Source organism: Panthera tigris, chromosome E1 (assembly GCF_018350195.1).
Source record: "Panthera tigris isolate Pti1 chromosome E1, P.tigris_Pti1_mat1.1, whole genome shotgun sequence".
NCBI classification, from domain to species: Eukaryota; Metazoa; Chordata; class Mammalia; order Carnivora; family Felidae; genus Panthera; species Panthera tigris.
Genome location: NC_056673.1, coordinates 26,229,894 through 26,257,373, shown reverse-complemented (window position 1 = coordinate 26,257,373; position 27,480 = coordinate 26,229,894). Strand labels below are relative to the sequence as shown.

Genomic DNA, 27,480 nt, shown 5'->3' with positions numbered 1-27,480 from the left:
ATCATCTACAAATAATGGTGATGTTTATTTTTTTCTAATTGGTACTATTGGTTTTTCTTAGTTCATTTAGTGATTAGAATCTCCAAGTAATTTTACATGATGACAGTGGATTTTGGATATTCCTATCATTTGTTGAATCCTTTGGATCTGAGAGAATTGAAGACATTTTTCAACCCAGAAAAATTCCTTTTATTTCTTTGGTTATTTATCCTCTAGTCTGTCTTTCTTGATCTTCTGGCCTTCCATCTTCCATGTCTCTCTTCTTCATTTTCCATTTCATTACTGTCTTCATGTTTTGGGTTTGTTTCCCTGGAAGCCGAGCTTGAGATGGGGACTGTAAGGACAGGCACTTACTGAAGGAACATTCTTTTTTTTTTTTTTTAAGGAAAATTTACCTCTTTTAATATTGAGAAGACTCAGTATTCTTAAGTAACCAAAGACCTGATAAAAAAAGACAACATGAAGTTATTTTGGTAAGATACAAAATCATTGTTGTCTAGGAAGATTACTTAAAGTATAAAGAAAAACCTTTTACAAGTTCACAATCTCTTATTACCTAGAATAGAATAGTCCAGGAAAAAAAAATGTCCTTTTAACAGAAAATTTTAAATTACAGTTTTATATAAGTACACTATTGATATTAAAGCCTATCTTTTAATTTTATTTTTTATTTTTTAAAATTTACATCCAAATTAGCATATAGTGACAACAATGATTTCAGGAGTAGATTCCTTAGTGCCCCTTAACCATTTAGCCCATCCCCCCTCCCACAACCCCTCCGTAACCCTCAGTTTGTCCTCCATATTTATGAGTCTCTTCTGTTTTGTCCCCCTCCCTGTTCTTATATTATTTTTGTTTCCCATCCCTGATGTTCATCTGTTTTGTCTCTTAAAGTCCTCATGAGTGAAGTAATATGATACTTGTCTTTCTCTGACTAATTTCACTTAGCATAATACCCTCCAGTTCCATCCACGTAGTTGCAAATGGCAAGATTTCATTCTTTTTGATTGCTGAGTAATACTCCATTGTATCTATATATATATACCACATTTTCTTTATCCATTCATCCATCGATGGACATTTGGGCTCTTTTCCATACTTTGGCTATTGTTGATAGTGCTGCTATAAACATGGAGGTGCATATGTCCCTTCGAAACAGCACACCTGTATCCCCTGGATAAATGACCAGTAGTGCAATTGCTGGGTCGTAGGTTAGTTCTGTTTTTAGTTTTTTGAGGAACCTCCATACTGTTTTCCAGAGTGGCTACACCAGCTTGCATTCCCAGAAAAGGAGTATGATTTTAATATCAAGCTCAATTGACTAGACGGCAGGATTTACTGTGATCTCTTTTCCAGCAAAGAAGAAGTTTAATTTAACAGTCTCTGTGTGTTAGTACTGTGTATTAGTACCTAGATAGAAAATGAATATAGTCTCAGCCACTTGGAAAAGTATGAGATTCTTGATATCCTTTAATAGTGGAGCCTTTGAAGTACTAAGTATTGTCTCAAATGTATTAGTACTGTTTCAACTCTGAATTTTAAATTTGTTCAGATCATCACTGACTGCTTTCACATGCTTTGATTCTTTCATACCTATGTCTTTGGTGTGTGGGGCTCTAGTTGATGCTTTTCATTGCTTCTGTGGATCTGTCTTAAGATTTACCAGTTCTTCTGTCTTCTCTGATCTGTTAAACCCATCCAATGGATTTTTATTTTAGTTACTATATTTTTCAGGTATAGAATTTCCATTTGGGTCTTTTTTTATAGTTTCCATTTCTCCAAAGTTCATTTATTAAGCTATATATTTTTAAGTTGTTTAAATATATTTATAACGGCTACAACAAGGTCTTTGCTAATTCCAGTAGCTGGGCCCTTGCTAGATTGGTTTTTGTTCACTCTTTTTTTCTTTGATTATGGCTCACATTTTTATTAGTAATTTTTATTGTACACTGGACATTGTAGATGGTACATTATAGAGATTCTGTTTTCTGTTATTCTCTGAAGAATATTGATTTTTGTTTTTTGTAGGTAGTTCGGTTAGTAGCTGATGATCTTGAACTTACATGGGCATTATTTGACAAGTTTTTAGGGGAACTCTGGAAAAGCTCAAGGTACATAATCTTTAAATTTTTTTTTTTTTTTTTTTTTTTTTTTTTTTTTTTTTTTTAAGACAGAGAAAGACAGAGCATGAACGGGGGAGGGTCAGAGAGAGGGAGACACAGAATCCGAAACAGGCTCCAGGCTCTGAGCTGTCAGCACAGAGCCCGACGCGGGGCTTGAACTCACGGACCGCGAGATCATGACCTGAGCCAAAGTCGGCCGCTTAACCGACTGAGCCACCCAGGCGCCCCTCTTTAAATTTTTTTTAATGTTTATTTTTTAGAGAGAGAGAGACAGAGACAGACAGAGCATGAGTGGGGGAGGGGCAAAGAGAGGGAGGGGGACACAGAATCTGAAGCAGGCTTCAGGCTCCCAGCACAGACCCCTGTGTGGGGCTCAAACTTCATGAACTGCGAGATCATGACCTGAGCCAAAGTCACATGCTTAACCACTGAGCCACCCAAACATCCCTCAAAGTACATAATCTTTAAACTCTGTCTCCCCTGTGATTTTTGTCAGGGTTTTGGTTTAAGTCTTTTTGGGAGTTGGTTTAGAATTGGCATCTTTCTAAATCATGGTCCTTTTTAAAAACATTATACCTGACTGTGTGTGAGTGTGTGTGTGTGTGTGTGTGTGTGTGTATTTTACTTGATTTTTTATTTACAAAATATATTTTGGCTAAATTTCCATGTCAAAATATATAAATCTATTTCTTTTAATTAGTATTTATCTCAGAATAAATGTAATATAACATTTAATTATCCACTTGATAATTAGACATTTAGGTTGTTTCTTATTTGTCTTTAGTAGAAAGATGCTATGAATATCCTTGTACATATTATCTATCTGTACTTGTAGGAAAATAGAAACACTTGTGGTAAATATTTGTCAGTATTCTGCAGATAAAAACAGTGGGATTGTTAAATTTGCATTTCTTGCAAAATAAAAAGATAAAGTTAAGTATCTTTTCATGTGGGTTACTAGCCAGTTACCATTCATCTAGTTCTGTAAAAGATGCTATTTGGGTTTTGAGGGGGATTGCACTGAATCTGTAGATCATTTTGGGCAATAAGGACATCTTAACAATACTAATTATTCCAATGCATAAACATAGTATCTTTCCATTTCTTTGTGTTTCTTCAGTTTCTTTCATCAATGTCTTAAAGTTTTCAGTGTAAAGATCTTTCACCTCCTTGATTTATTTTTATTTTAGAGAGAGAGTGAGCAGGGGAGAGAGAGAGGTAATCTTAAGCAGGCTCCACACTCAGTGTGGAACCCGAAACAGGGCTCAATCTCATGACTCTGGAATCATGACCTGAGCTGAAATCAAGAGTCAGACACTTAACCAACTGAGCCACCCAGGTGCTCCTCACCTCCTTGGTTTAATTTATCCCAAAGTATTTTATTCTTTTTGATGCTATTGTAAATGGGACTGTTTTTCTTTTTCTTTTCTTTTCTTTTTGTTTGGATAGTTTGTTGTTAGTGTATGGAAATACAGCTGATTTTTGTATGATGTTTTTGTATCCTCCAACTTTACTAAATTCATTTATTAGTGCTAACAGTTTTTTGGTAGAGTCTTTAGGGCTTTTTACATATGAGATCATGTCATATGCAAACAAAGTTTTACTTCGTCCTTTCTGGATTGGATTCCTTTTATTTCTTGCCTAATTGTCCTGGCAAAGAATTTCAGTATTTTGTTGACTAGAAGTGGTGAGAGTGGGCACATTTGTCTTATTCCTGATACTAGAAGAAAAGTTTTCAGCTTTTCACCACAGAGTATATTAGCTGCAGGCTTGTTATATATGGCCTTTATTATGTTGAGGTACATTCCTTTTATATCTGATTTATTGAGAGTTTTAGTCATGAAAGGATGTTGAATTTTCGCAAATGCTTTTTTGCCTCTTTTGAGATGATTATATGATTTTTGTTCTCCCTTTTGTTAATGTGGTTTATTACATTTATTGATTTATGTATAGTTAAATTAATCTTTCATTCCAGGAATAAATCCCTCTTGATCATGTATCTAATCCTTTTAATGTGATGTTGAATTTAGTTTGTTGGTATTTTGATAAAGATTTTTGCAACAGTGTTTATCCTATAGGGATATAGCCCTGTAATTTTCTCTTCTTGTAGTGTCCTGATCTGACTTTGGTATGTGAGTAGTACTGGCTTCTTAACATGAGTTTGGAAGTTTTTCCGTCTCTTCAATATTTTGGAAGCATTTGAGAAGGAACAGTGATAATTCTTCCTTAAATGCTTGATAGAATTTACCATTGAAGCCATCTAGTCCTAGGATTTGTTGTTGTTGTTGTTGTTGTTGTTCAGAGACTTTTGATTACTGCTTCAATTTTCTTATTATAGATCTGTTCAGATTTTTTCTCTTCATTATTTAGCCTTGGTATGTTGTATATTTGTAGGAATCTATCCGTTCCTTCTGGGTTATCCCAGAAATGTACTCTTTCATTTATAATTTTATTTGACCCTTTCTTTTGCTTAGTTAGCAAAAAGTTTATCAGTTTTGTCTTTTCAGAAAACCAGTTCTTCATTTCAGTGATTTTTATCTATTGTTTTCTAGCTTCAAAGTTTATTTCTGCTCTCATCTTAGTTTCCTTCCTTAAGCTAACTTTGAGATTAAGCTGTTCTTCCTTTTCTAATTACTTAAGGTGGAAAGTTAGGTGGTTTATCTGAGATTTTTTTTTTTTTTTTTTTTTTTTTTTTTACTGTAGATATTTATTGCTATAAACTTTTCTCTTAGAACTGCTTTTGCTGCATCTGATAGTTTTGGTTTATTGTGTTGCCATTTTCATTTGTATCAAGATATTTTTTAAGTTCTCCTTTGATTTCTTCTTTGACCCATTGTTCAGTTGTGTGTTATTTAATTTCCACATGTTTGTGAACATTCCAGTTTTCCTTGTGTTAATAGATTTCTAATTTCATACCATTGATGTTGTAAAAGATACATTATATGATTTATATGATATAATGTATCCTGGAGAATATTCCATGCACACTTGAGAAGAATGTGTGTTCTGCTGCTGTAGATTTAAACGAAATCATAACAATATTTACATTAAATGTGAAGGGTGTAAACACCCCAATCAAAAAAGCAGGTATTATCAGGCTGGATAAACATAAAAGAATGAACCACTGATGTATATTTCATCATGAATGAATTCCAAAATCATTATGCTAAATGAAAACAACAAGCGATTACATACTATATAATAACATTTACATGGAATTCTAGGAAAGGCAAAACGGTAAGCAGATCATTGTTTGACAGAGTCAGCAGTGAAGAAGAGAGACTGAAAAGGAATAGAAAGGACATTTAGGAGGGTGTAAGAATATTCTAAATTATGATTGTAGTGGTGGTTACGTGACTATGTATTTGTCAAAACTTATCTACATGTACATTGAAAGTTTGTGAATTTTATTTTCTGTAAATTATTTCTCAATAAAACTGATTTCATCACACAGCTAATTAATTACTTGCATGTAGGAGTTCAGGGAATATAAGGATGAATAAACATGTTTTAAATGAACTGAAAAAAAATGTATTACTGAAATACTGAAAAACAAAATGTCTGTACCCTAATAAAATGATTCAGAATGTTGGAAGTTAATATGGTTTTTTAACTGAGCCGTAATTATCTACTATATTTTTAATATTTTTAAATTATTAGGTTGTACTAAAGCGACAGTACAATGATCAGCACTCCAAACTGAGAGGTCTTTTACCTGGTCGTCAGTGGTATGAAATTCAAGCATATAGGGCCTTAAACCAGGCCCTAGGCAGGTAAGTGAAATTTCATGTAATGTAACTGTAATATTAACCTTTGGTCAGGGCTGTAGAAGAGATAGTCTTGCTACTTTAATCCTTATAATAAATTTGATAGAATTGTATTTCACTAGAACCTTAGGAACTGGTTTGTTTGTTTGTTTACGAGAGAGAATGCATGTGAGTCGGGAAAGGGCAGAGGGAGAGAGAAAATCCCAAGCAGGCTCTGTGCCATCCGCACAGACCTCAATGTGTGGCTCAAACTCACAAACTGTGAGATCATTACCTGAGCTGAAATCAAGAGTCCAATTCCTAAATGACTGAGCCACCCAGGTACCCCTGGAACTGGTATATTTTTAATGATAGATGTCACAAGTGAAAGCTAAAAAGAATCGATGGAACAAATGAAACTCTACAAACTCTACTAAAGTTTAAAGATTTGTGGTTGGGACACTTGGGTGGCTCAGTCGGTTGAGCGTTCAGCTCTGGCTCAGGTTGTGATCTCACAGTTGGTGAGTTTAAGCCCTGCATCAGGCTCTCTGCCATCAACACAGAGCATGCTTCTGATCATCTGTCCTCCTCTCTCTGCCCCTCCCCCACTTGCTCTCTCTGTCTCTCTCAAAAGTAAATAAACAAACTTAAAAAATAAAGGATTTAAAAAATATGTAAAGATTTATAATTGATCAATGAATGTCACACAGAAGAGGTACTCCATAAATGTTTATAGAAGTTCACTATCTCAAACAATAAAAGTTTTACCTTGTGAACATCAGAACCCAATTGATGATTTTATGGGTATAAAGCAAACTATTCAAGAAGAGATAAAACAAACTATACTCGTGGTACTAAAGAATTAACATCAACTAATAATAACATTTAATTGTAATACTTCTTTTCTGAGGATTCTGGTCCATTAAGATTTGTGTTTTGTACAACTAGTTATTAAATCATCATTTTATAGCATAATTTTCATATTGTAGGACATCAACGTTTAATTTATAAACACTGTAATTCTTGTATTTTTAATAATATAATTTAATATTTCATATTCTCTGTTTATGAAATTATTATTAGTTAAAGCCATGTAATTTTCCTGTGAGGCTATAAGGCACTCAGATAATTAAAATAAAAGAACACAGGTTAAGAATAAAATCATCAGGGGCTCTTGTGTGGCTCATTTGGTTAAGTGTCCCACTTGGTTTTGGTTCAGGTCATGATCTCGTGGTTTGTGAGTTCAAGCCTCACATCAGGCTCTGTGCCGACAATGCAGACCCTGCTTGGGATTCTCTTTCTTGCTCTCTCTCTGCCTCTCCCCGGCTTGCTCTCTCTCTAAAAATAAATACAAATAAAAATAAATATTTAAAAAAAGAATAAAATCATGAAAACATGACCATTTGACATCTATTCACTTCAGGCAGAAGACCCACCGCTAACCATTATCTGACCTAGCCAAATCCAGAATTAAAATTTTTCTCAAGTATCTTGTTCATTAGTTAGTCCATTTACACATAAGCAGATTAGATTGCATTTGGGTTCAAATTTACAGATAGCTAATGACATAAGACTACAATAACTGGATTTAAGTCCCAAGAACACATCACCCACTTTCTTCCCCATTATTTTTTTTCCCATTTTAACATTTTTTATTTAATATTGTATGTAAGATTACTTTATTCCTGCATCTTCTCAATTGTTTCTTCCTTATATTTGCCCTTTTCCTTTCCTACTAGGCGAGATTTGGATTTGCGTTCAAGGATCTTTTTGTGGTCTTTGTCCAGTTTTAGTCCAGTGATAACCACCTTGCTGGGGTGGATGCCCACATAGACAGTTGTGCCATTTGCCTTCCTCGTTGTACTTGTTCAATGTAGATAACATATTTCTTCCTGTAAACCTGGACTACTTTGCCAATTTGCTGACCTTTGTAGTGTCCTCCACAACTTGTACTTCGTCATCCTTTGGGATGGGCATGGATTGAATGTTGTACTTCTGTTGCAGCTCCTTGGAAAGAGGGGAAGACATACTCTTCCTGTGAATGTGGGAAGGTGCATTGAAATGCCTTTTATGGTTCTTGCTCCGGTCAGAGGTCACAAACAGATTGAACTTCATGTGGACCACTGTAGCTCCAGCCATGGCCTCAAAAGGGAAGACCCCATTATTTTTTTTAATTAAAAAAAAAATTTGTTTAATGTTTATTTTTTGAGAGAGAGGGAGACACAGACAGGGGTGAGTGGGGAAGGGACTGAGAGAGATGGAGACAGAATCTGAAGCAGGCTCCAGGCTCTGAGCTGTCAGCACAGAGCCTGACGTGGGGCTTGAACTCACAAACCATGAGATCATGACCTGAGCTGAAGTCAGACACTTAACCGACTGAGCCACCCAGGCACTCCTAATTTTTTTTTTTTTTAAAAAAACATTCATTTTTGAGAGACCAAGCGTGAGTGGGGGAGGGGCAGAGAGAGAGGGAGACACAAATCCAAAGCAGGCCCCAGGCTCTGAGCTGTCAGCACAGAGCCCCATGCAGGGCTTGAATTCACAAACTGTGAGATTAGGACCTGAGCCGAAACTGGACACTTAACCGACTGAGCCACCCAGGTGCCCCTCTTCCGATATTCTGCAGGTGTTTCCCTTCAAACTGAATGATTCAGTTCTGTGATTAATCTGATATGGTTAAGCTGCTGCCCTTCTCTGCCTAGAAATCCCATTGGTACTTGGCATCAAGTTGCATTATAAATTGTTGTTGAAGCATTTCATCTGCTTACTTGGTCTCTCCCTGGTGATCAGCCTGTTTTGTCATCTTTTATTTGTATTTTAATATTCAGCAAATAGTTTCTATGGGAGCTTGAATATTATTTAATATTCCTGAATTTTAGTCACTATACTTAATTTTAGGAAAATAAATATTCTTACCTCAGTTGATTATTTTTCCTCTTTAATGTAGGCAGTGTCTTGAATTTTAAGAAATCGTTTGAAGCAAAAATATATTTACTTTGTCATTTATAAACCTTTTCTACATATATTATACAGGTTGTAAGAGATGAAATTACTTATCTAACCTCACATACTACTAAATGAGCCTTCACATCTTGGCCCCCACCTACTTTTAAAACCTCAAGACCTGCTTTTTCATCCTTAGACCTTACCTTTATGTGCTGAAGTTTTCACTGTTAAACATAAAATCTTTTACTAATAAACATACCATATCCCATCATTACTCTCTGCCTTGGCATACAAGTTATACAATTCATTTGGCATATTTACCAATCAAAACCAGTTGAAGGTTATGTTCTTTATGAAAATTTCTTTTTACTTTTCTGAGGATTTACTCCTTAGGAAACCCATAGTAGTTTATTACTATTATAGCATATATCTTACTGTGTTGTAATAGCCTATTTATATATCTGCCTACTTCCTTAAACATGTGTTATACATTTGTACATTATTAGCAACCAACTGTGTCTCAGCTTAGGGTATGGATGCTCAATAAATACTTGTTGAATTCGTGGAAAATGGTGGGTTTGATACTTTTGCCACTATACCATGTTGTCCAGAGAGCTTCTAAAGGTTCAAAACATACTTTTCCTAGAATTTTCATTAAAAATACATTTGTAATATTTACATATAATGCTATAGTTTTAGTATTTTATTAATTAAAAAATTGATAGTCCAACTGTCATTGTATTGATTTTGAGAGAAACAGTATCAACAAGTAGCAACTTACTACAAAGAAACATATCTATTTAAAAATCAAGTGAGTGTTTTGTATCACTTGATAAAACTCATAATGTGTATTGATTGACATAAAAGGTACTTATAATCAGGATTCCTCTTATAAGGGATAAGTCTAGAAGGTCTAAAGTAAGCAGAAACAAATTAAGGTTTTTTTTTTAAAATCCTCTTTTTAAGCCCACATGGGACTGTTAGAGTATTTGAAGTAATATAAGTCCGTGAAATGTAATAACAGCCTTCGGGAATGCACCAGATGGTTTTGTGACCAGGTTACAACTGAACTATGAGTTTCCTAAAAGGTCTGCTTTGCTGAAAGTATAATCTTTGTCTGAAGTGGGCATAATTCATTTGAACAAGGCAGTATGAAAACAATGGAAAAAAGAAAATGTGAAATTCTTTTTCTCTGAACTGTTTTTTTTTTTTTTTCACTTAAATGCCTTTAGGACCATAGGACACTTTAAAATAAACCAAAGTGGAATCAAAAATAGAGTGGCACTCTGACTTTCCACTGATTTTCGTCACTGTTCTATAATATTGGCAGTATCCATCTTCCTTTCCTGCCTAATTTTGTGGTGTGATGCCTGAGAACCTATGGATTACTTTAATATCAAAAAAGAATGTTATATAGAATTTAGATTTTTTAGATTTTCTGGAAAAATCAAATATTTATATTAATCTTCACCCCTCTCAAAATTCCATGATAGTAAAGGAATAAAAATGTCCAACGACAGAGTTAAAAAAAGAGTGGAAGAGGGGACAATAACAGATGAGATGTCAACAAATTTTGAACATTGGAGAACAAATGAATGATTGAGTGATTTAGCAGGCAAAAGAAGGCTGTTGCAAAGCCAACAAGATCCTTCAGATTCAGGCATGGAAAAACTCAGGATGTGGGGACACTGAAGTATCATTTGAAGTAGGGTTAATCACAAAAGAATTGGTTGCAAGTTCCTATAAGTAGACAGCTCCCTCCTCCACTGAGATTTTCTCTCTCTGGAGAGATTATACTAGAGAGTTTATATATTCTTCAACTCCAGCTGTAGCTAAGGATGCATAAAAGATGGGGGTTAAGAAAGTCTGTTTATTGAATGTGAGAACTCCACCCCCCTTTTCTTCTCAGCTCTGAATAGGCTTATAATCAATCTTACATCTCTAAGGCAGGAAAGTACAGTTCTAGGGATACTAACTACCTTGTGAGTAAAATAGTATCAAAGTGGTCCTGTTCCTACCAGAGTACCTTACTCTGGCAAAGCTTCCCAGTTTATAAGCCACAGCCATGTAGGCAGAGCTACCAGTCAGCATTTGATACTCAAAGAAAGTCTGCATCATGAAAAATACAGAAAAAAACAACAGCAGAACTATACCAACAAAAGAAAAACAAGGTGGAAGAACTTGTAGAAAACATAAACAGCACAATAGAACATAGGTTGGCAAATTTTTTCTGTTAAGGAGCAGACAATGTATATTTTAGGTTTTGGGGGCCATGTACAGTCAGCATGCATATTCTTTTTTATTTTTTCTTTAATCCTTAAAAAATGTGAATACCATTCCAACCTTGCAAGCTGTACAAAAACAAGGTATGGACCAGATTTTCTTTGTGGGCCAACCCCTGCTTAGAAGAAAATACAAAACAAATGTAACAATAATATACATAGAGAGGTAAGATATTTCCTCCATGAAACAAGAACAGATTTATTGTAAGAAAAATTTCTAGGCATTAACATGATAGGAGCAAATTTTAAATGCAGAATTGGGCTTAAAAGATAAAATTAAAATTTCCTGGGTCAAAATGACAAAAAGGTAGAAAATGGAAAAGAAAAACCAAACAATTTAAACATCAGTATTCAAGAGACAACTTCTGATAAAAAGGAAACCTATATGAAGAGACGAGAGAAAATACAGAGGAAATAAACCTATCAAAGAAATAATCCAAGAAAAACACTCACAATTGAAGGACATAATTTCTTGGTTAAAAAGGTCCACTCAAGTACCATTAAGAGAAAAGCTACAGAGCACCTCATGCACTTTCAAAGTACCTGAGATAAAGAAAACGTCCTAAAACTTTCCTGAGGGAACAAAGAGGTCTCCTATAAAAGACGTGGAATCACAATGGAAAGAGACTTCTTAAAAAGCAACATTAGAAGCTAGAAGACAGTTTTAAATTATCTTCAAATTTTTGAAGGAAATTTTGACTTGCAATTGAAGTTCTATACAACCCAAACAATCAATAAGCTCCAAGATAGAATAAAGTCTTCAACATGGAAAGATTTAAAACATTACCTTCAAATGCACACTTTCTCAGGATGCTACAGGAAGATACGCTTCATCAAATAAGAGAAAATTCAGACAGAGGAATATCAAGGTTTTAGGAAACTGGAGTTCCAACCTAGAATAGAAGAAAAGGAAATTCTCAAATTAGGAAAGGATGCTCTGGGGTGACAGCTGTGCACCAGTCCCATAGTAGCCAGTCTAGATTTGTTTCTAAGGGTGGAGATTTTAATTATATTGAGAAGAATTTTTACAGTTTGGCAAAGTTTGGGAATTAATGATAGAATACATAGAAAATTAAGCAAAAAAAAAAGAGAGAGAGAGAGAGAGAGAGACAGTTATTAACTCTAAGGCAGACCAAAAAATCTTGTACAAGAAAGAAAATATAATCATAGTGTACAATATAACTCACCTGTAAATGGTAATCTACTGAATATTGATGACACAATAATTGTGGTATAACTGTCAGGAAAATGAAGAGATGATGAAGTATCAGTGATATAAGACAATGAACATCTTGTATAAGAAAAGTCATTACATAAAGTTAAAAACCAAGAAGTAGTAGTAGTTCTAAATGTTATTTAGAAACATGGAGGTAAATGAGTGGAAGAACTAACATTTTTTTTTTTTAATTTTTTTTTTCAACGTTTTTTATTTATTTTTGGGACAGAGAGAGACAGAGCATGAATGGGGGAGGGGCAGAGAGAGAGGGAGACACAGAATCGGAAACAGGCTCCAGGCTCCGAGCCATCAGCCCAGAGCCTGACGCGGGGCTCGAACTCACGGACCGCGAGATCGTGACCTGGCTGAAGTCGGACGCTTAACCGACTGTGCCACCCAGGCGCCCCGTGAACTAACATATTTAAAGGATTTTTTTTTCCCCTGAGGATTGGAAACTGGAGACAGGATGTGAATAGATTAAAAAAGAATTGTTTGGGTGTTTTTTTTTTTTTTAATTCTAACTATTATACTATTATTTGACTTTTAAACTATACTTGTGTATTTGGTTAAAAGTTAAAATTTACAAAGTTAAAATTAACTTTTACTTATTTTTTAGAGTTTATTTACTAAAAGAATCAGAGAGAGAGAAGTGGGGGAGGGGCATAGAGCGAGAGGGAGAGAGAGAATCCCAAACTCTGTGCTGACAGCACAGACCCTGACATAGGGCTTGATCTCACGAACAGTGAGATCATGACTTGAGCCGAAACCAAAAGTTGATGCTTAACCAACTGAGCCACCCAGGTGCCTGTGCAAACTTAAAATTAACTTTTAAAAAGTAGTCTGGAGGTTTCAACTCTAGATAAGATGGAGCACACATGAGACATACTGTCTTAAAAACCTAGACAGAATGCATGGAACAGCTATTTGAGTGCTGTGAAAAGTAAATAGGCAGATTTGGGAAGAAGAATAGAATTCAAAATACAAGTGAACGTTTTGGAATAACTATATTAATATCAGACAAAGTAGAATTCAGGGCAAAGAGTATTATTGGAGTATTAAAAAGGAAAATCTTATGATGATGAAAAGGCTAATATGCCAATAAAATACAACAATCCTTAATGTGTATGCACCTAAAAATCAAACTTCAAAATATATTTGAACTAGTGGCAGATCTGAATAGAGAAATAGACAAATACACTAGTATAGCTAGAGATTTTATATCCTCTCTCAGTTATAGATACTAAAAGTAGACAGAAAACCAATAAAGATATAGAAGACTTGAACAATGTTATTAACCAACTGGATTGAATAGATATTATAGAACACTACGTGCAACAATATTAGAATAAATATTTTGTCAAGTGCACAGGGAACATTTACCAGTATAAACGATATCCTGGATGAGTAACTTTACTTTTTTTTTAATCTTAGAACAATTTGGGGAGAGAGAGAGAGAGAGAGAACGAACCTTAAGCAGGCTCCACACTGAGCATGGAGCCCCATGCAGGGCTTGACCCTGGGATCATGACCTGAATTGAAATTAAGAGTTGGACGCTCAACCTACTCAGCCACCAAGGTGCCCCAAAGTTTACATTTTTAAAAAGAATTGAAATCATAGTATTCTCTGACCAAAATGAAATTAAACAATTAAATTAGATATCAGTAACACATAACAGAAAAAAAAAATGTCTGAATACTTGTTAATTAAAAACATACTTCTAAATAATGCATAGGTGAAAGGTAAAAGAGAAAGTCTTAGGAAAATTAGAAAATATTTTGAGCTAATCAAAAGTGAAAATACATCCAAATATGTGGGCTGCATCTTTAGCAGTGCTCAGTGGGAAATTTATATCATTAAATGCTTATTTTGAAAAAGAAAAAAGTTCTCAAATCAATAATCTCAGCTTCTATCTTAAGCTAGGAAAAGAAGAGCAAAATAAATGTAAAGCAAACAGAAGAAAGGAAATAATAAAGATAAAAGTATAAATCAATGAATTTGAAAACAAAAAACAATAAAGGAAATCAGTGAAGCTAAAAATTAAAAAATCGATTTTAAAAAGATCAATAGAATTGATAAACCTCTAGGTAAACTGACAAAAAAAGAAGCCACAAATGGTCAGTATTTGGAATAAAAGAGGTCATATTACTATATACTCTACAGATGTTAAAATGATAATATGAGGAAAAAATATATGCATACATTCAACAACTTATATGAAATAGACTAACTCCCCCAAACCCACAAAATACCAAACTCACTCAAGATGAAATAGATAACCTGAATAATCCTGTGCCTAGTAAAGAAATTTAATTTGTAGTTTGAAAAAAATCACTTTGATAGGTTCATTAATAAATATTACCAAACATTTAAAGAAGAAATAACACCAATTCCATATGATTTCTTCTAGAAAATAGACCCCTTCCCAATTCATGAGGCCAGCACTATTCTACCAAAACTAGATGAAGACAATATAAAAACAAGAAAGAGAAAAACTACAGACTAATATCTGTCATGAACTTAGATGAAAATATTTGTAACAAAATATTTACAAATTTGGTTAGATGCACAAAAATGACAAAAGAACTCTGAAAATCTTTAACAAAGGAATGAGAAAATAAGCAAAATAGTTAGAATCAACTTTTTCAAAACTGTAAATTAACCAGTTTACAGCATTCCAGGAAACATTCATGAAAATGGCCGAATCTCATTAAGAACTGTGAGTGTTATGGCATTTTCACTTGCCCAGTTCCCATTTCCCTTTCTCCTAGTTCATAATAGTTGTAAATCATGGTGAAAGCAAGCAATCTGCTAGCCACAGTGGCAGCTGGATCTTATTCCTGGAGAATTGTCATTATGGAACCTCTCTTCCATGAGACCCCATTTCTTGGAAGACCCCATTCACAAGGCTATCTTTATTTGACCTGACTAGGAGTTCACCCAGGCAATTAGGTTTAATTTCACAGTATCCTGAGACAGTGACTAAATTTTCCGGCAAATAATAAGCTAACTAAACAGTTTAATGGGAAAAGCTAGGAACTGAGGTCTCCATAGAGCGCTTCAAAAGTTCTCATGTATTTCTCGGACTCTAGTGGGCCATGCCTGTTTGTACAATGGTGCATATAACCAGGGATGTACACATGCTCAAGAAAGACTGAGAAGGCCCTGTGCTCTCACCTCTGGCTGTGTTGAAACAGGAAGTGAAGACTAAGGTAGAGTTGTCACCTGCCTGGCTGAGGATCGAAAGCATGTCAAAAGACATACAAAGCCTCTTGGCAAATAAGACATATATTGGTTATGGATGTTTAAGGAAAATTTTGTCTACTCATTAACTGATCACTGAGTAGATCTTGCAATGGTCACACATGATAGAATACAGACTTTAAAGAAACATTTTTTTAAAAGTCACAATAACAAAAATCCTTGAGCAGAGGGAAGAATCAGAATTCTACAATTGCCACATTGTATTATTTAAAATGTACTTTTTTCAACAAAAATTATGACATGCAAAGAAAGAATGTCTGCCCCATACACATGGGAAAAAAGCAATCAATAGAATGTGTCCCTGAGGTAGTTAGTATGTAAAGCTATTTTAAATATAGTCAAAAAACTAAGGAGATTCTGTCTAAAGAACTATAGGAAACTATGAAAATGATGTCTCCCCAAATAGATTTTTATTTTTTTTCAGTTTATTTATTTTGAGAGAGATAGAGACAGTGTAAGTGGGGAGGGGCAGAGAGAGAGAGAGAGAGAGAGAGAGAGAGAGAATCCCAAGCAGGCTCCACACTGTCAGCACAGAGCCCAGCACAGGGCTTGAACTCATGAAACTGCGAGATCATGACCTGAGCTGAAACCAAGAGTCGGACGCTTAACTGAGTCACCCAGCTGCCCCTCACCAAATAGAATTTTTAAAAAGAAGGTAGAATCAATAATAAGATATAATTTTTTTAATGTTTTTTAATGTTTATTTTTGAGAGAGAGAGAAAGAGACAGAGCACGAGTTGGGGGAGGGACAGAGAGGGAGACACAGAATCCGAAGCAGGCTCCAGGCTCTGCACCGTCAGCACAGAGCCTGATGTGGGGCTCGAATCCACGAGCTGTGAGATCATGACCTGAGCCGATGTTGGACACGTAACCAACTGAGCCACCCAGATGCCCCAGAATTTTTGATGTTTATTTATTTTTAAAGGAGAGAGAGAGAGAGAGAGAAAGCATGAGTAGGGGAGGGGCAGAGACAGAGGCAGAATCCAAAGCAGGCTCCAGGCTCTGAGCTGTCAGCACAGAGCCCAACACAGGGCTCAAACTCACAAACTGTGAGTTCATGACCTGAGCTGAAGTCAGACGCTTAAATGACTGAGCCACCCAGCCTCCCCTAAGATAGAATTTGTGAAAAGAACTTAATGGAAAGGCACGTGGATGGCTCAATTGGTTAAGCGTCCAACTCTTGGTTTTGAATCAGGTCATGATCTCACAGTTCATGTGATCAAGCCCTGTGTCAGGGTCTGCAATAACAGTGTGGAGCCTGCTTGGGATTCTCTCTCTCTGAAAATAAAAAAATAAAACTTAAAAAAAAGTAATGGAGATCCTGGATTTGAAAAATTCAATAACAAATGAAAAATTCATTAGAGGGACTCAACAGCAGTTTTGACCAGAAAGAAGAAAGAATCAGTCTACTTAAAGGTAAGTCAGTTGAGATTATCCAGTCTGAGTAATTGAAAACAAAGGAATGAAGAATAATGATCATTGTCACAGGGTCCTGTAGGACCCCATCAAATATACCAGTGTACACATACTGGGAGTCTTTTATTTTTTTATTTTATTTAAAAAAAAAATTTTTTGTTAACGTTTATTTATTTTTGAGACAGAGAGAGACAGAGCATGAACGGGGGAGGGGCAGAGAGAGAGGGAGACACACAGAATCAGAAGCAGGCTCCAGGCTCCGAGCCATCAGCCCAGAGCCCGACGCGGGGCTCGAACTCACGGACTGTGAGATCGTGACCTGAGCCGAAGTCGGACGCCTAACCGACTGAGCCACCCAGGCGCCCCAACTGGGAGTCTTTTAGAAGGATAGAAGAGAGAAAGGAACAGAAAGATTAGCTGAAGAAAAAAGGGCTGGAAACTTTCCAAATTTGATGGAGAACATCAAATCTAAAAACCAGCAAGTTTGAAGTAGTTAAAAATTAAAGAGATCCTTACGTAGATATGTTATTGTCAAACTGCTGAAGACAAAGAATCTAGAAAACAGGAGAGAAACAATTCCTCACATATAATATAATATATTTACAATTATATATATTATATATGTTATATATTATATATAATTAAATACAATTATAATATAATAATATAATATAATATAATATAATATAATAATATAATTTCTCACATATTCCTCACATCCTCAATACTCACTAACCTTAGAATTCTTATTGGAAACTATGGCAAGCAGAAGGCAGTGGACTGACATATTTAAAGAAAAAGACTGTCAACCAAGTCTATATCTAACAAAACTATCCTTCAAAAATGAAGGAGAAAGGAAGATATTCCCAAATAAACAAAAACTGAGAATGAATCTCCAGAAAACTTGTACTACCAGAAATGCTACAGGGAGTCCTTTTCAGGTTGAAATGGTGAAACACTAGGCAGTAATTCATCCATATAAAGAAATAAAGAACATCTGTAAAGGTAATTTCATAGATAAATATTAAAAAAAAAACAATATAAATGGGGCACCTGGGTGGCTCAGTCAGTTAAACGTTCAACTTCGGCTCAGGTTATGATCTCATAGTTCGTGAGTTTGAGCCCTGAATCAAGCCTGCTTGGGATTCTCTCTCTCTTTCTCTCTCTCTGCCGCTCCTTTACCATCTCTCAAAATAAACGATATATATAAATGTATTTTTATAGCTTTTTAAATCCTATTTGTTTTTTTTAAACAACTGCATTAAAGCAATCATTTTAAATATGTGGTAATAGGCATTGTCTTGGGGCCCCCTAAACCACCACTGTTTGAGTAATTCACTAGGAGCAGGGATATACTCATCATATAGTTGCATGCATATGTAAGATCTATTACATTGAAAGAATACAAAGCAAAATCAGCAAAGAGAATAGGCACATGGGCAAAGTCAAGGGAAAACCAGGCCAAAGCTTCCAAGGCCCCTTTCTCAGTGGAGTAATACAGGACACACTTAATTCCCCAGCAGTGATTTTGGTGACATGTGTGAGATACTGCCAATTAGGAGAACTCAAAAGACTTGGCACCCAGTGTTTTTATTTGGGGCTGGTCAGATAGGCAGCCTCTGCCTAGCATTTCTCCAAAGTTTAGCCTCTTAAAAGCAAAGTGGGTGGTCAGCATCAATCACTGTTAGCATGAACATTTTAGACACAGGGAGCCCTTCTTATCCATCAATGATTGGAACCCTACTGAAACCTAAGTTCTTAAAACAACCAAAACCTACCTTGTATGCAGGCCTTCCTAGGATAAGCATTTTGGCCTCCTGTTACCTTTCTGTACAGGCATACAATGTATAAAGATGCAATTTATATTACAGTAATAACACAGATGAAGAGGGAAGGAACAGCATTATATAGGAGTAACATTTTTGTATACTATTGAAATTGGTATTAATCCAAACTAAATTGTTATAAGTTAAGGTGTTAATTGTCCTCAAAGCAACCACAAATAAAATAATTCAAAATAATAAGAAATGACAAGATAATTAACATGATACCTAAAAATATCTATTGCATGCAGAAGAAGGCAATAATGGGAAAACAGTGGAACAAAAAAAATTAGACCTATAGAAAACAAATAGTAAAAAAAGTATTTATGAAATAACTAAGTAAATCCTGCCTTAATCTGTAGTTACATTAAATGTAAATGCATTAAACACAACAGTCAAAAAGCAAAGATTGGCAAAATGGAATTTTTTTAATGACCCATCTATATGCTGCCTGTAAGAGAAACACTCTAGTTAAAACACACACACACACACACACACACACACACACACACACACACATGGATTAAGGTAAGTGGATGGGAAAAGACATATCATGCAAACAGTAAACAAAAGAGAGCTGGTTTGCTCATACTCAGTATCAGACAAACTAGACTTTAAGATAAAAACTGTTACTAGAGACAGTAAATAGTCTATAATAATAAATTTTTCACTCCAAGAATAATATGCAACTATTAAACACATATATGCAGCTAACAAAAAGGCCCTAAATCTTCAGTAGCAAAAACTGTCAGAAATAGACAATTCAACAGTTAAATAGTTGGATACTTCATTACCCCACTTTCAATAATAGAACAATTAGAAAATCAGTGCAGAATGTGAGTTTGGGGCACATGGGTGGCTTAGTTGATTAAATGTCTAGCTCTTGATTTCAGCTCAGGTCATAATCTCACAGTTTGTGAGATTGAGCCCTATGTTGGGCTCTGCTCTGACAGCATGGAACCTGTTGGGGAATCTCTCTCTCTCTCTGCCCCTCCCCAGCTTGCACTCTCTCTCAAAATAAATACATTTTTTTGTTTTTAATTTTTTTAATGTTTTTATTTTTGAGAGAGAGCGTGAGTGGGGGGGGGGCGGGGTGCAGAGAGACAGACACAGAATTGGAAGTGGGCTCCAGGCTTTGAGCTGTCAGCACAGAGTCCAACGCAAGGCTCAAACTCACCAACTACGAGATCATGACTTGAGCCAAAGTTGGATGCCTAACCGACTGAGCTAACCAGGCACCCCAACTTTTTTTGTTTTTGCTTTTGAGAGAGGGAATCCCAGGAAGGGCAGAGGGGGAGAGGGGAGAGGCAGAGAGAGCGAGAAGCGGGACCCACTCGAAGCAGGGCTCGAGCTCATCCAGAGCAGGTATCTTGCTCACCCAAAGTGGGGCTCAAGCTCACCCTATGTGGGACTTGAACTGACAAACCATGAGATCATGACCTGAACCAAAGTCAGATGCTTAATGACTGAGCCACCCAGGCACCTTAAACATTTTTTTTTAATGTGAGTCTTGAACACTTAAAACCAAGAATTACAAACCTAACGTATATCTATTACACTCCACCGTCCTCAGGTTCATGTGGCATATTCTTCAGGATAGACTATAAGTTAGGGTACAAAATAAGTCTTCAGTAAATTTTAAATGGTTAAAATCATAGAAAGTACTTTTTCTGATTTCAGTGGAATGAAACTAGAAATAATAACAGGAGGAGAAATAGGAAATTCATAAATAAGTGGAAATTAATACATTCTTAACCAATGGATCCAAGAAGAAATAAGAGAAACTAGGATGTACCTTGTGACGAATGAAAGTGAAAGCACAGTACCAAAATTTTGAGGATAAAATGAAAGTATTGCTCAGAGAGAAATGTATACTTGTAAGTGCCTATATTTTTTAAAAAGAAAGATCTGAAATCAATGATCTAACCTCCTAACTTAAGGAATTAGAAAAAGAAGGGCAAGCAAAGCCCAAGGCCAGCAGATCAAAAAGGATAATAGATATTAGAATGGACATAAAGGAGATTGAGAATAGAAAATACAGTAGAAAAAATAAGGATAACAAAAGTTGGTTCTTTGAAAAGACCAAGAAAACTAACAACTTTTAACTAGACTGACCAAGAGAAAATAACAGAAAGAACTTAAATTACTAAAATTAGGAATGAAAGAGGGGATGTAACTACCAACCTTACAAAAACATAAAGCATTATAAAAGAACACCTTGAATAATGGATGACAGCAAATTTTATAACTTAAGGATGGGCAAATTCATAGGAAAACATAAGCTACTGCAACTGATACAATAGATATGAATAGGTCTGTAAAAGTAAAGAGATAGTAAGTAATCAGAAAACTTCCCACAAAGAAAAGCCCAGGACCAAATGGCTTCACTGATGAATTCTAGCAAATATTTAAAGAATTAACACCAGTATTTTACAAACTCTTATGAAAAATTGAAGGACAAACATATATCAACTTAGTCTATGAGGCCAGTATTGGCCTGTTACCAAAACCAAAGACGTCACAAGAAAACACAGCATTATCTTTTATGGGTATAGATGCAAAAATCCTCAACAGAGAAAGTAGAAAACTGAATCCAGCAACTTACTAAAAGGATTATACACAATGACCAAGCGGAATTTATCCTGGGAATGCAAGGTTGATTCAACATCCAGCCAATTTTGTTGGTCCAACTAAAATCAATCAATGTAATAGATTAAGTAGAATAAAATACATCTTCTCAAGATGAGGAAAATGTTTGACAATATCCAACACATTTTCATGATAAAACCCTCAAAGCAGAAATAGAAGAGCGTCTATGGCAAACCTGTAGTTAACATCTTAATGATAAAATACTGACAGATACACATTTTCACTCATATGTAGATCTTGAGAAATTTAACAGAAGACCATGGGGGAAAGGAAGGGAGAAAAAATAGTTACAAACAGAAAGGGAGGGAGGCAAACCACAAGAGACTCTTAAATACAGAGAACAAACAGGGTGGATGGGGGCTTGGGGGAGAAGGGAAAATGGGTGATGGGCATTGAGGAGGGCACTTGTTGGGGTGAGCACTGGGTGTTGTATGTAAGCCAATTTGACAATAAATTACATTCATTAAAAAAAGAAAGACTGAAACTTTGCCCCTATGTTTGATAACAGGATAAGGATGTCCACTCTCACCACTTACATTTAGTATTGTATTAGAGGTTCTACACAGGGCAATTAGGCAAGAAAAAAAGAAGAAAAATTAATTTGGATTGGAAAAGAAGTAAAATTATTTTAAAATTTGCAAATGACATGATATTCTACATGGAAATTTATATCCATAAAATATAACTAATAGAGCTAATAAACAAGTTCAGTAAGTTACAAAAGTATACAAAAATCCATCACGTTATACAATGGGAGTGAATAATCCAAAAATGAAATTAATAAACTCTACTTGCATACTGTAATAGTGTTGTGACAAATGGTAGCTACATTTGTTGTAAGCATAGTATAATGTGTAGACTTGTCAGATCACTATGTTGTAAACCTGAAACTCATGTAACACTGTGTGTCAACTATGTACTTCAATAAAAATAAATATTTTTCATTTGCAATAACGTCAAAAGATACTTAGGAGTAACTGTAACAAAAGAAGTACAAGACCTGTACACCGAAAGCTACAAAACATTGTTGAAAGAAATTTCTAAATAAATGGAAGAATTCTGTAATGATGGATTGGAAGACTTATTGTAAAGATCGTAGCATCCCCCCAGAATATCTGTAGAGATTCAGTGCAATCCCAGCCAAAATCCCAGCTGGATTTCTTGCAGAAATTGAGAAGCTGATTTAAAATTTATATGGAAATTGAAAGAAATCCAGAATAGTCACAAAAATTTTGAAAAAGAAGAACGAAATTGGAGAACTGACCATTCTCGATTTCAAACTTATTGCAGTGCTACAATAATTGAGACTTGTGTTGTACTGGCATAATATAGACATGTAGGACAGGGGGTAGAATTGAAAGTCCAGAAACTAACCTCCGTGTTTACAGTGAGCTTATTAGTGCCAAGCCAGAGAGAGAGGAAGGTGGTGGTGGAGTAGGAGGACCCTAGGCTCCTCATGTCCCATGAACACAGCTGGATAACTACCAAATCATCCTATATACCCCAGAAAGACCCTACACCTAAAGGGAGAGAAGAGGGTACATCATAGAAGGTATACTGTGCTCCTTGCTGTTTCCTGACCATGTCAGGTAAGCTCTTGCTGCAGAGACTTTGCCCTTGCATTTCTCTCTGCTAGACACTTCCCTTCCAGATACACACACAGCTCATTCCCTTACCTGTGAAGAATCTTTGTTCAAGTAATGTTTTCTCAGGTGCTCAAAAATCACCCTATTTAAAATTTAGCACCCTCTGCCAATATTCCCTCTTCTCTTTCCCTTTTTGTTTTTCTTCCCTAGCACTTAGCATCTTTTCATATATCATATGATTTTCTTACCTCCTTGGACTGAATTGTGCCTCCTTCAAATTCATATGTTGAAGCCCTTATCCCCTACATAATGCTATTTGGAGATGAGGCCTATGGAATGTAATTAGGTTTAGATGAGGTCCTGTGGGCAGGGCCCTCATGATGGGATTAGCGCCCTTATAAAAACAGACATCAGAGGACTTGATTCTTTCTCTCCTTTTCTTCTCCCTCTCTCCACCCCCACCCATGTGAGGACACAGTGAGATGGCTGACATCTGTAAGCCAAGAGGAGAGCCTTCATCAGGGAACTAAATCAGTTTGCACCTCTATCTGTTCTTCCTAGCCTCAAGAACTGTGAGAAATAAATCCCTGTTGTTTAAGCCACCACCCCCTCCTAAAAAGTGCTAAGACAATCCAATGGGGGAAAGAATAGTCTTTAACAGATGGTGCTGGGATAACTGCATATCCATATAAAAGAATGAAACTAGTCCTCTACCCCCACACCATATACAAAAGGTAACTCAAGATGGGTGAAAGACTAACAAGGTGTAAGTCTTCTTAGACTCCTTGGATTAGGCAATGGTTTCTTGCTTTTTTTTTTTTTTTTTTTTAATGTCTATTTTGAGAGGGAGAGAGCATGAGCAGGGGAAGGGCAAAGAGAGAGGGAGAGAGAATCCCAAGCAGTCTCTGTGCTATCAGAGCAGAGCCCAATACAGGGCTCACTAACTGAGAGATCATGACCTGAGTCGAAACCGAGAGTCAGACGCTGAACCTACTAAGCCACCCAGTTGCCCCTAGGAAATGGTTTCTTTCTTTCTTTTTTTTTTTTTTAATGTTTATTTTATTTTTGAGAAAGAGTATGAGCGGGGGAGGGGCAGAGAGAGAAGGAGACATGGAATCTGAAGCAGGCTCCAGGCTCTGAGCTGTCAGCACAGATCCCAGTGTGGGGCTCAAACTCAAGAACCTCGAGATCATGACCTGAGCCGAAGTTGGACACTTAACCGCCTGAGTCATCCAAGTACCCTGGTAGTCAATGGTTTCTTAAATATGACATCAACAGCACAAACAGCTTTAAAAATTAGATAAATTGGGCTTTGTCAAACTTTTGTTTAACTTTGTTAAAACGTTTGTTCTTCAAAGAACAATGCTAAAAAATAGAACTCACACATGTGAGAAAATGTTTGCAAATCATATGTCTAAGGGTTGTAGTATCCAGAATATATAAAGAACTCTTATAATTCAACAATGAAAAGACAAATAATGCGATTTAAAAATGGACCAATACTTTTAGTAGACATTTCTCCAAAAGAGATACACAAGCAGCCAGTATGCACATGAAAATATGTTCAACATCACTAGTTACTAGGGAAATGCAAATCAAAACCACAGTGAAATGCCACTTCACACTTCCTAGAGTACCTTTAATGAAGAAGGTGGATAATAACAAGTGTTGGTGAGGATATGGAGAAATTGGAAATCTCACACAATGCTGGCAGGAATGTAAAATTGTGCAACTGCTTCAGACAAAAGTGTTCCTCAAAAAGTTAACATTGAATTACTGTACAGCCCAGCAATTCCACTTCTGGTTGGATTCATATGAAAACTTGTACCCAAATGTTCATAGCAGCATTATTCATAATAGTCAAAAGGTGAAAACAACCCAGATGCACATTTACTTATGAATGGATAAATGCAATGGAATATTATTCAGCTAAAAAGAGGAATAAAGTACTGATACATGTGATAACAAGTAGCCTTGAAAAAACATCATGTTAACTGAAAGAATCATGTTGTATGTTGCATGATTCCGGTTATATGAAAATTTCAAAATAGGCAAATTATAGAGATAGAAAGTATGTTAGTGGTTTCCAGGGAATAGGGGGAATAATTGGATAAAGAGAGTGACTGGTTGACACTGGGTTTCTTTTTGGTGAGATAAAAATGTTGTGTGATAGTGGTGTAGGTTGCACAACTTTGTAAATGTACTAAAAGTCACTGAATTACACACTTCAAAATTTTTTAAATAATTTTTAAAATTAAAAAATATTTTAGCAAACCAAATTCAACAATCTATAAAAAGAATATACACCATAACAACATGTGGGTATCGTCTGTATTTGAAATTTTGCCTGTGTGATCTACCATGTTAACAGTTTAAAGGAGAAAAACTACATGATCAAATCAATTGGTTCTTCCCAAGTTTGTTGTTTGTTTGTTTGTTTTACAAATTAAACATTCATTCATGATAAAAACTCATTAAACTAGAACAAAGTTTATCTACATAAATTCTACAACTAAAATGACATTGAAGGTAAAAAAAAATAATTTGTTTAGCTAAGTAAGGGTTTGTAAATATTTTCTATAAATTTTTGGCTTTCAAAATAGAATGCATATAAACATTTTTTGATGTAAGTTATCAAGAGTTGGCAAAAGTAGGAGATTTTTAATATACCTACTTTGGTACATTGTATTGAGTTGTTTCTATAATCTTGCTCATAATAACAAGGCTTAGAGGAATATACTACTGACATCACTGATTTTTCTCAATCTTCTGTCTCACAAGAAGTCTGGCTTTTGTTTTCAAAGTTATTTGTTTGATTTTTCTCCCTATTTTTTTTTAAAGGTGTATTCGACACAAAAATGATTGGGGAGCTCTTATTCTTGTGGATAATCGCTTTAGTAGTAACCCTGCACAGTATATATCTGGTAAGATTCTCAGCTGGGTTTAGAGTAAGAGTTAATAACAGTTATTGGTATTTAATAACTACTGGTTGTTGTTCTTTTTTAATGTTTATTTATTTTTGAGAGAGAGAGAGAGCATACAAGCCAGGGAGGGGCAGAGAGAGAGAAACTGAGACACAGAATCTGAAGCAGGCTCCAGGCTCCGAGCTGTCAGTACAGAGCCCAATGCAGGGCTCGAACTCACGAACTCATGAGATCATGACCTGAACCGAAGTCAGACGCTCAACCAACTGAACCACCCAGGCACCCCTAATAACTGCTGGTTTTAAAGAAAAAATTTGGACAGGGGCACCTGGGTGTCTCAGTTGGTTAAGCATCCGACTTTGGCTCCAGTCATGATCTTGCGGTACTTGAGTTCAAGCCTGCATCAGGCTGCACTGGGATTGGAATTCTTTTACCCTCTATTTCTCTGAACACTTCCCACTTGCACACTCTCTCTCTTTCTCTATCTCAAAATAATCGAATAGATTATTTTTTTATTAAAAGATTTTTTATTTTTTTTCTTATTTTTTAAATATGAAATTTATTGTCAAATTGGTTTCCATACAACACCCAGTGCTCATCCCAACAGGTGCCCTCCTCAGTGCCCATCACCCACTTTTCCCTTCCCCCCATCAACCCTCAGTTTATTCTCAGTTTTCAAGAGTCTCTTATGGCTTGGCTTCCTCCCTCTCTAACTTTTTTTTTTTCTTCCCCTCCCCCATGGTCTTCTGTTAAGTTTCTCAGGATCCACATAAGAGTGAAACCATATGGTATCTGTCTTTCTCTGTATAACTTATTTCACTTAGTATAACACTCTCCAGTTCCATCCATGTTGCTACAAAAGGCTATATTTCATTCTTTCTCATTGCCATGTAGTATTCCATTATGTATATAAACCACAATTTCTTTATCCATTCATCAGTTGATGGACATTTAGGCTCTTTCCACAATTTGGCTATTGTTGAAAGTGCTGCTATAACATTGGGGTACAAGCGCCCCTATACATCAGCACTCCTGTATCCCTTGGGTAAATTCCTAGCAGTGCTATTGCTGGGTCATAGGGTAGATCTATTTTTAATTTTTTGAGGAACCTCCACACTTTTCCAGAGTGACTGCACCAGTTTGCATTCCCACCAACAGTGCAAGAGGGTTCCCGTTTCTCCACATCCTCTCCAGCATCTATAGTCTCCTGATTTGTTTGTTTTAGCCACTCTGACTGGCATGAGGTGATATCTCAGTATGGTTTTGATTTGTATTTCCCTGATGAGGAGTGACGTTGAGCATCTTTTCATGTGCCTGTTGGCCATCTGGATGTCTTCTTTAGAGAAGTGTCTATTCATGTCTTCTGCCCATTTCTTCACTGGATTATTTGTTTTTCAGGTGTGGACTTTGGTGAGTTCTTTATAGATTTTGTATACTAGCCCTTTGTCTGATATGTCATCTGCAAATATCTTTTCCCATTCCGTCGGTTGCCTTTTAGTTTTGTTGA

General features: G+C 35.8%; 1 protein-coding gene and 1 pseudogene across 1 annotated transcript in view; one reads left to right on the top strand and one right to left on the bottom strand.

The window, feature by feature from the left end:
• Positions 1–27,480, top strand: part of BRIP1 (BRCA1 interacting helicase 1) — a 206,143-nt gene that overhangs the window by 162,966 nt on the left and 15,697 nt on the right. The window contains 2 exon segments of the mRNA XM_042966252.1: positions 5,784–5,896; positions 25,891–25,973. Coding sequence (XP_042822186.1) covers positions 5,784–5,896; positions 25,891–25,973 — 196 coding nt within the window.
• On the bottom strand, positions 7,487–8,057 carry LOC102962741 (annotated as a pseudogene).